Genomic DNA, 10,163 nt, shown 5'->3' with positions numbered 1-10,163 from the left:
TTCTGCACGGTTATCCAAGTTGATTCGCTTGTGTTGTTGCTGTTGATGAGATACAGATCAATGGCATCTTTCAGTGTATCCTCCTTGGGTTGGATGATGAGAGAACTCGTGGCTCGGAGAGCAAGGGAATAGATGGAGTCCGAGACCATGGAGTGGAATTGCTTGGAGACCCATCTGAACCGGAAGATGGATCTGGTTGGAAGCCAGAGGAGGATCAGCAAGAGGAAGTTGTTTGCCAAGGACAGCCCACGTTTGATCTCTTCCTGCTTGCTTGCTCCCTGTCTCGCTGCTGGATGCCTGACTTCTTCCATGGATCTAATCAAATCCAGTTGAAGTGATGGTGGAGAAGAGGGAGAGAGATGCTCCTTGTGAAGCTTTAAGGAATGGCAGTTCTACTAGGAAATAAGCTCTTAGGATCTTAAACAGTTAGGATGAATCTGATCTGTTCTAATTCAAAAAACAAACGGTCCCTTGTTTTGATCTCCTAATCCTTTCGGGTTCAAATATTATTCTGCCGAATCTTGATATTATCTTCTCTATGAGTTAGAAGATCTGGTGTGCCTCCTGTAAGCAGAACATGTATAAAATCCCAGAACTTTGTTTCTCTAGGTGACATCTCAAGCCATGCAATGTATCAGCCTAGATAAAAGTTGATCCTGAAACTTTATTATACCGGCCACCTGCAACCATAAGTGACCACCGGATCAGTGTATCATGGTCTTTCACAACCTTTTCAGCAGTGCATCTAAACAAGATTATCAAAAGCCAGTACATGACTCATCTTTTGATGATGGCTGCAACCAATAATAGCTGAGATGCCTGCCTCTGAATGCAAGTTCCATTGCCTTGCCTAACAGTAGTTGCTGCAAGACCAACAATTTTAACACATAGATTTGATTAAGCTAGAATAATGAAAAATCTAATCATTGCAATATCTGAATACAGGGTCTACTCAAGGATCTCCTGCGTTGCCATCAAGCCTTCTGTCTTATGTTGTACCTTTCAATTTTCTACTGAAGAAAGAAAAACAGTTAATGATATCATCTCATGATCACATGAACAAATAAACAAACAAACGGATCAAAGTTTATGTACAAAGGGCAGAAACTGAAACAGGAGTACAGGATATTCCCGCAGTTCCTCTTATTCAGAAAAAGAAGATTCTTCAACAGACAACTGATGTGAATAAATGATCCACATCACTGTCTTATGTTTCATATACTACAGACCATTTCTTCAAAGATGCCCCCAATACACACTTGAAGCAGCTAGCCATTGACAATAAATTAAACTGGTATCTATCAGGTATATATATCAAAAAAAGGTGGAACCAGCTAATATGCTAAATTTGCAGTTAGTACTTTACAGAGATCCAAGTCAGCCAACCAAAAGGACAAAATATCACTGTTATCTGGACAGTGGGTGCTCCTTTACCTCACCAAATACCAGGTCAGCAACATGTGCTGCACTCAGGAGCACCCTGCCTGTGAGAGACTAACTACACGTCTCCATCTCCATCAGAACAGAAACACATGATTGCCATGATATGTTGTAGACAGCCCATCAGGTTCATTTACCCAAGTCATTTGTCAAACAGAATCCCCTGATTAAGCTTACCACTTTCACCATCTACCTAATGTTTTTGCTGAAAAATTTAGATGTAAACTTTTATTGTACATGAGGCATTGGGAGCAGAGTGGCCAAGATTGCCAACTAAAACTAGCCTATATCCTTCACAGCTGGACCGGCCACCCGAACTCGATCAGCCAAAGATGACCTTCCTACTGCTTCACGAATCCTACTGAAGGCCACCTTCACAGGGACACAAGTGACCAGAGGCACTGTCTCCTCCGGTTGAATAAGACCTCCCAAAATACGGCTACCCCGAACAGGTTTTGCACCCCTGTACCCACCACCGGGCTTTGATTCAGTTCCAATAGAAGATAGAGGTCTAGTTTTCTGACTGGACAGAGTGACTCTTCTAGAACTCTTCTTGTGGGACTTCCCTGATGCTGGTCGGCGGGACTGAGAGAGACTCTTCTTTCCCAACTTGGCTTGTTGGTTGAAATGACCAGAATATTTCTTCAGTGATGGTTTGCTTTCTCTATCTGTACATCGAAGACCACTAGAATCTTCACCATCCAAGACTGATGGGTTAGAGCGAGGAACTCGTTGCATGGCAGTTCTTCTCGCAGTCCTCCAGACAGGTGGGGGTGCCGTTCTTTCATCCACACCAAACACATTTCTAGAAACAAGCGGATCAGTGGAACCATCTTCAAGCATTTCAATTTGGACAGGATGCCCTACAATTGGTTTGCCATTCAATCTGCTCATCAGAGAAACCAGAGGAACACGCTCACCTTGATAGCTTGCTTGAACCTTCAAATCCACGTCAAACAGCATAGGCCTCCTCCTGTCACTGAGACGAGAAGCATAAACTGGCTTATAACACTTGTCAGAATCTTCCCTGTATGCCCTTCGACCCACATGAGACGGGCCTCCAGATTTCCAGACTGATGGGGAAATCATATGAGCATCATTCTCCAAATCTTTGAAGCTAATGTGACTTCTCCCACGACCTCTAGCTGCTTTCAGAACTGAAGAATACCTTCGTTTACCATATCCAGTCAATTTTTCTGCACGACCCAGATCCTTACCAATCAAATCGACTTCATCACCAGCATAGTTAAACTCCTTATTATTGTAGAAACCATGTCCTGAAGTATGCTGGCTGGAAGCTCCAATTGTGCCCATTCTCAAACTGCTCCCCTTGGTTTCATATCTTCTCTCTCTTATAAAACCACTATGTTTATCTGAACTAACCACAGAAAGCTTTCCATCCATCACATCAATATGCCGCTTTGCTGTATGGCGAGTGTTGCGTTTCCCTTTCACACGCCATTTTCCTATATCAGCAGAAACATATGTAGTGTGCTCCTGAGGATGTACTTGAGGCACATGACTAGAAGGAGGCACCTCATTATTGTCCACATAAGTGAATTTTTCTGAAACTTGATTTGCCGAGGGCTCACAGCCCGTTGCTTCTGATGCCAATGACTTTGTAGTATCTGGGAACAAAACCAATACAAAACATGAGCTCACATGATAAAACCACTTGCAAGATCAAATAGCACAGGAGAAGAAATTCAAGAGGCATAAAATGGAATATTCAGACTATCAACAATGTAATAAGAGACAATGTCTGCTGAAGACAATTAAATGCAGAAGGACAATTATTAGCAATACTAAGATAAAATACAGAATTGAAATTAACACATCACAGAGGCTCCGCTAACTTCGAGTCTTGTAGATGCCAAAACTATATGGACCAATAAATTGCAAAATATAAGACAAGTTTGACATCCCAAATCTTGTTCTGGTTTCAGCTGGACCAAATGAATTTTGATTCAGCAGCTTTAATAGTTCCTCTACTTTAAGCAGTTCTTGTTGGAAATAATTAACTATGAAGGAGAATGTCAAAGAATGAAGTCTAAAAAATATATAAATGACCATCATATATTGTTTTAGGAGTCTCTACCTCTCTCTCACTCTTTCACTCTTTCCCAAATTACAACAACCACCTGGACCTCTGAAGTGATATTGCATATGTTGACTAAAGCCCATATGCACATCTCATCTTCTATACAGTTCACACCAAAGCGTGTGCCATTAAAAAAGGATCTTTTAGAAAATAATAAGTTGATGGCTATTGAAGCATTTGGTTCATCTCTTAAGCTATTTAAACCCTCCATTTCACCCAGGCTTGCTTTTTTTTCCCAATAACACACAAGCTCGCAAACATACAAACAAGGCTTGTTCACTATTTAACATTTAAAAACAATGCTTGTTTGTAAACTGCATCCACAAGTGCAATCAAGTTGCTAAAATATCATGTATTTGTAAGGCTGATAAATCTAAAAAGTATTGTGTTTGAAATGCCTGAAAAACCAAGTTTCAGAACCACAGCTATGCTCGAAGAATACATCACAGACAAAATAGTCACCACAATATGACAGATAAAATTTCTGCCTATCATCCTAGAGACTCTAGCAGCACAATCCAAAAGTTACTACAAACAAATTTGACAAACCATTTTCAACTACAATTACCGCCTAACATACCAAGTCACGTGAAGCTAAAAAATGAATCAAAATAATTGTTTTTTAATATTTTTCAGCGATCAGCTATAATTCCTGCCTAATCATGTTAAAGTATCCTGACTGATCATATCAATCAACTCTTACATAATTGCAAGAGAAACAAAAAAAGAAAAACCATCCTAGAGGTGCACATGCCATCAAACTGTACATGTTTGGCTTCTTTATTAAGTTCGGGTGCTAAATAAATCCTGTCTAATTGTTTTATTTTAATCAATTCTCACATCATTACACAAGCCAATAGATGTCCTAAAAGTGCATGCGGCGTCAAACTCTACATGTTTGGCTTCATAATTAAGGTGGGGTCACTATAATTAGTATGGTAGCAGAAGCATCTTTTCCTACAGCAAACACTGAGATTGTTATATTGTAGACTTAAACACCACTAAAAGCCACCCACAAGAGAGAATGGAAAAAGAAAAAAAAAAACTCAAACTCTATTAGAGAAGCAGGATAATAATACTTCATAATTAAGATATTAACTTGCTATGATGAAAAAAATATGATAACATAATGAAAAGCTGAAAATCATGTCAGTACCTCCTAAAAGATTTGCCTCATTGTCGATGTCAGTTTCCAAGTATGCCTTTCCAGAGAAATCAGACTCATCTACTTCCATCAACCCAGAAGATGCATATTCATCTGTTGAAGTGCCAGATTGCTGAAGGCAGTTTTCGATTCCAACCTGTGTTCCTGGCATTTTTTCAGGATATCCACCATGATCGAGAGAGTCATTTGAATCAGCAGGTAGGTAGATGCATCCGCTCCTCCTTGCCCGATGTATAACACCAGTGTGGTCCTTTTCTCCACGCATTGAAACAACACCACGATCACGGTCGGGCTGAAAAGAATGAGAGGGCAATTTTGTACTACTCTGTAAAACCTGATTAAGCGGTCGACGCCTATCTCGTTTTTTAACAAGTGACTCTTCAAACATGCCCCCATGTGATCTTGTCTTTTTATTGGTCAAGATATTTTTACTGCTACCACTATGACTCGCACCTCCTACTATATGCCCGGCATTAGAAATATCCATGTGATTATCAACAGACTCAGACGGCTTTCTCTTTGAGGGAGCTATTCGAAGGCCAAAATCCTGCAAACCTCTCATCCTAGGAACGTTTTCAGGAATATCCTCTTCCAACCCAACTTGGTTATCATTTTTTCCTTTGTTTATATACATGGAGTTGCCAATGTTCTCTTCCTCATGGGACAATCCTGCTCTTCCTGAAAGCATCTGAGTCTTGTGGCTTGTATGTTTACCATGCACTCCAGGTTCCTCATTTCTCATGGAAGTTTCTGAAGATGAGTTAAACTCTTTTTTCATGGTGCCTGAAGGTTTATTTGCCATACTGTTTGAGCTAACCCCTGACTTCTGCTGCTTCTTCTCAAGCTCTAGAGCATGAAGGATAGCATCCTCTCGGCGTGCATATTTCTCCCTTTTCTTTATAGGAACGCCCTGTGCAGCTTCAGCCCTTTCGATACAAGCACCAAACTCCCCACATCGAAATGCCTTGACACGTTTTGATTTTTCTAAGTTGTACCAGTCCCTGCAAAAAGGATGACAGCATGAAAAAGGATTTAGATGATGAAGATATTTCACATAAAGGTCTGCTTAAAGAAATTTTTTTCGAAACTTGAAGAAAAAAAAGGGTGGCAGTATTTGGATAGTCATTGGTCAAGACTGCTGGTACATTTAAGAAAAAAAATCATTTATATAAACAGAAATTAATAATAAAGAAATTAACCGCCAAGAATTGCATAGCTCTAAGGAACAGAAACTACATCTGCAAACGTATACAGGAATTTGAACAGAATAGAATTCAGTGAAAATGCACCTGACCAGAGAATTGAAAAGCCTAGTAGATTCAACTAAAATTCATTTCCACCACAAAAAAGGAAGCTAAAATGAAAATGGTGGCACTTAAATATCTTCCAGCTGATTTACATATAAAATATTTTCATTCTGATGTCAGTATCCCATTATAAATAAAAAAGGCAGTACAAATTTTCTTTTTCTTTCAAAACTGATTCAGCTATTACATGACATGTACTGAAAATTTTTGATCTCAAGCAAAGGAGACTGGATGCAATAAGGAAGTAGAAAAAGCAGATGAAAGAAGAAAGCTCAAGCAAAGGAGACTGGAAATAGATGTAAACCAATGTCAGAGATAACTTGGGTGGTAGTTTAAATGCCTTCAGCACATGCATGCTGTAGAAATTGTTCATAAAGTAATGAAAATGTAACAAGTTGAATGTTGTAAAGCCGGAACCAGTGAGTACTTAACTGCTGAAAAACATACGGAGCCCTAGAAATGCAAAGTAAAACATCACCATGAGCAATTCTCAGAAATCTTTACCTTAAACACTTAAAGTGCTACTACAGAAATGTTAACAAGAGGCCCTAAAAAATGCAAAGATAAACTTAACCACCAGCTGTCCCCCCAAATTTTCACCTGAAACACCTAGCTACCACAAGTTAAGCACGCCTGCAAACTATAGGTGCTCGGGTTTAGGCTAGTATCGCCTTTAGTCCAAAGGGTCAACATTTAACATGGTGACAATGATGCTGACATCATAAGATCGGGTAATTGCATGTATATATAACATGATCGCAAACTCGAGATGAGAATATAACAAAAGAAAAGAAACAAACAAAGCTACAAAGAAGTAAACAGCAAACCCGAGGTAACACAACAGAAAATCTAGTAATGCACATGATATCTGAAAACAAAATGCTACCACAAAACTGATATGATGCGCTCTCAGATTGGTTTCTCACTATCAGATTTACCCAATAATGCTTGTAAAGAGTCCTAGAGTAACTAAATACGCTTGCTCAAAAAAAAAGGCCTGAACATCACTTGGCTGCTAAAAACTCAAAAAGTCCCGCAAAATTGTATTTGCTGTCTTCATTATTTGAACCAAACTCAGATCTTAGTAGTCTTCCTCATAAGCATTACAGGTCATCTTAAAATTTAAACTAACTAGTGTTGGTCTGTCCAAGCATATATTAAACAGCTCTGAAATTGAACCATAGCCTTCATTAGCTCAGCATGACCTGCCTGCCAAACTCAACATTCAGCCCCTGACCCCGTTCCCCACCCCTTCCCCCCCCCCCCCCCCCCCCAACCCCACCCCCACCCCCTACCAAAAAAAAAAAAGAAGAGAAAAAACTACCCAATCTCATAATTACTCATGACCAAAGAGGATTTTTACACCCAACTTGAGTGGATGCATCACCACACAGATTTTCTTGAAACTACATGGACCTATAAACCATACAAGTGAATGTTCCTGTCTTTCCTGCCTGGCTCAATAGGTTGAGCTGGTCTAACAAAAAGATATAAAAATAATTTAATATTTAAAAAAGTAAAAATAAAATAGCATTAAATAATAACAGATTTTCTTGTAAAAAACTAAAAGTTTGGGGGAACATGTGCCAAAAAATGAAGAGGAAGGCTATATTAACTATTGTCCCATTTCCTTGAGTTTCGATGACAACATATCACTTTTAGTTTATTATAATGTTCAACTTAATGCCTTTAATGTTTTGGTATTTTCCAATTTAGATTTGGGTGTTGATATGTGACAACTTTTAGTGGGTATTATCTTCTAAATTTTAATGGATTTCCTCATATTTCTTTTTTTTATTTTCAAATTCACAGGACTGCTTTGAACTCTAGGTAACAACACAACATCTATGCGCTAAACTGTCACCTAGCCATCCATCACCCACCTGCAGTCTTCTAAACAATGATGGGGACTTACAAGTGAGGTTGACTACTAAAGATAGCTTTTTCAGGAACCTCAATTTATAAGTAAATCATTAAACTGATATAATCTATGGATCAAAGGAGACCCTATAAGCCCTGTAAAAAAATTGCATCAAAGGATTTGACTATCAATATGATCAGTATATCAACAAAGACCACTTCACAAGATCTCCACTTCTATTGAGCTGAAATTCTGGTAAATATCAATAACAGGATACATTGCACTGATCGGTTGCAAGTTTCCAGTTCTAGTTCACATTCACATGTAAAATTGCATGTCACACTGGTCAAGAGCCTATGGAAACCATAACAAACATGAGAATCAACTGTTATATGTGCAGTCATATTTGAAATTCATACCCTAAGGCTTAAATACTGAGGTTCACCTTTCTAAAATTTTGTATCATTTATCACCTACAGTCCAGAACTACAATTTGAAGTGCAACAAAGAATCAGAACTACAAGCATAGAAGAATAAGTGTTTTCCAAAACTTCAAGAGAAAAATGAAAGCATATGAAGAGAAAGGATTAAGTAAGCATTAAATCAAACGCACTGCAGATTAAAGATTATCGTTAGTTTTATTTATTCAAACCACAGCATGCATCAGAAAATCTCGGATTTTTTTTTTAAAAAAAAGCTCAAAAATCCAAAAAAGGAAAAGAAAATCTCACACGCTGGCGTCCTCCCTTCCGAGGAGCTTGACCGGCGTCCCCGATCTCGGCGACATGAGATGCGACGCCGACAGCTCGTCGGGGCCGAGTATCCTCCCCGGCCACCACGAGCCGTTCCTCCGCCGCACCCAGACGATGGTCCCCACCGAGCAGTCCACGCCGATCCCTCCTCCCTCCCCACCCTCGGAGATCCCCATCTCCCTCCCCTTCCCAAACCCCACCCACTAAAACCGAACGAAATATATATATATATATGCGTTCAAAACCGTAGAAACCACCGATCCCGCGGCGGCGGCGACCCGGTCAGCCGCCGGAGAAGGCGAGCGCGGGCGCCCAATGACGCCGGTGGATCGTCTCGCCGTAGGTGCTCGCGGATCCCGTCAGGAGACCGCCCCCGTTCCGCTTTAGGGTTTCCATTCACATCAAAGAAGATCTCATCCTTCTCCGGCCCTCCCCTCCTCCAGTCTCCCTAGGGTTTCATCATCCACCACCACGAGCCACCGCCCTCTCCTCCGCCGCGGCCTCGCCGGCCTGGATCCCCTCTGGTTGTCCTCCGCCGACGAATCTAAGACGATCTCCACCTAAGATTCCATTTTTTTCCTCCTACTTTTCTCCGTTTTTTTCGTTTTTCTTGCAGGATTCAGGAAATAATAAAATAAAATAAAATAATAAATAGACGAAGACCAGGATCTCCGCCGCCTCTCCTCTCTCTCCTCTCTCCGAGGGTTGGTCAGGTAATAAAACACGAGCTCTCTCGAACCGGAATGGTCCGGTTTAAATAGTTGACCGGAGGACCAGATGTTGCGTACTCTAGGAAGAAGATAAGTTAACGTGGGTTCTACAAATTTGACCGTGAGATGGAGATCGGGTGGAGGCAAAGATGGGTAGTTCGGGTGGGGCCACGTATAATTAGATTGGAAGTGCGACATCAACGAGGGAGCGCCTTTTTCAGATAGTTGGTTGTTCACGGTTGGATTGAAATCTGACGGACGGCGCGGGGTCTGTTACGGGGGGTTTGTCTGACTTTGGGTCTGGGTGTGACGTCAATGGACCGGTATTTGACCGTTGGAATGGTCGGTTTGGTTTTGGTCGGGTTCGAATCCGGTTGGACTAAACCGGTTGTGAGTCTGTGACTCGCTTGGGCCCTCAAGAGGCCGGCCCGTTTTAGTAGAAGGTAAAACTGAATGATTGAGGAAGGCTGCTAATGCCATGGAGAGTGAATCATTGCCTAAGAATTAGTAGGGGGAAACATGTGAGATGCAGTGTGGAAGAGATGGAAAGGTGGAAGAAAAGAAATTTGATGGGTTATGAAGATAGGAAAGGATTGAAGGGGAGCACAGTGTTTGGAACACATGGTTCAATATTTGATCGGCACAGATCGGGTCGACCGGATAACAAATTTATTAATTTGCTATCATATCCTAAAACTACTATATCTACTATCTACTGTTCAATAGATAGAGCATATCTACAATCCTGAGACTCCATTTTTACAAGTATTTCCTATGGGTAACCAAGATTCCCCTTAGATTGACTATCACTTTACATTTAATCCCTA

General features: G+C 40.6%; 1 protein-coding gene across 1 annotated transcript; it reads right to left on the bottom strand.

Moving 5' to 3' along the window:
• Positions 1-1,064: 1,064 nt before the first annotated feature.
• On the bottom strand, positions 1,065-9,343 carry LOC103714526 (uncharacterized protein At1g51745-like). The gene is made up of 3 exons (XM_008801808.4): positions 8,606-9,343; positions 4,698-5,707; positions 1,065-3,068 (listed from the first exon to the last, which is right to left on the bottom strand). The coding sequence occupies exons 1-3, from the start codon at positions 8,800-8,802 to the stop codon at positions 1,720-1,722; spliced, it is 2,556 nt and encodes an 851-aa protein (XP_008800030.1). The 5' UTR covers positions 8,803-9,343; the 3' UTR covers positions 1,065-1,719.
• Between the last annotated feature and the right edge of the window lie 820 nt (positions 9,344-10,163).

This window comes from Phoenix dactylifera, chromosome 2 (assembly GCF_009389715.1).
Source record: "Phoenix dactylifera cultivar Barhee BC4 chromosome 2, palm_55x_up_171113_PBpolish2nd_filt_p, whole genome shotgun sequence".
Lineage (NCBI taxonomy): Eukaryota > Viridiplantae > Streptophyta > Magnoliopsida > Arecales > Arecaceae > Phoenix > Phoenix dactylifera.
Note: the sequence above shows the minus strand (reverse complement) of the source record. Positions and strands in the feature narration are given on the sequence as shown.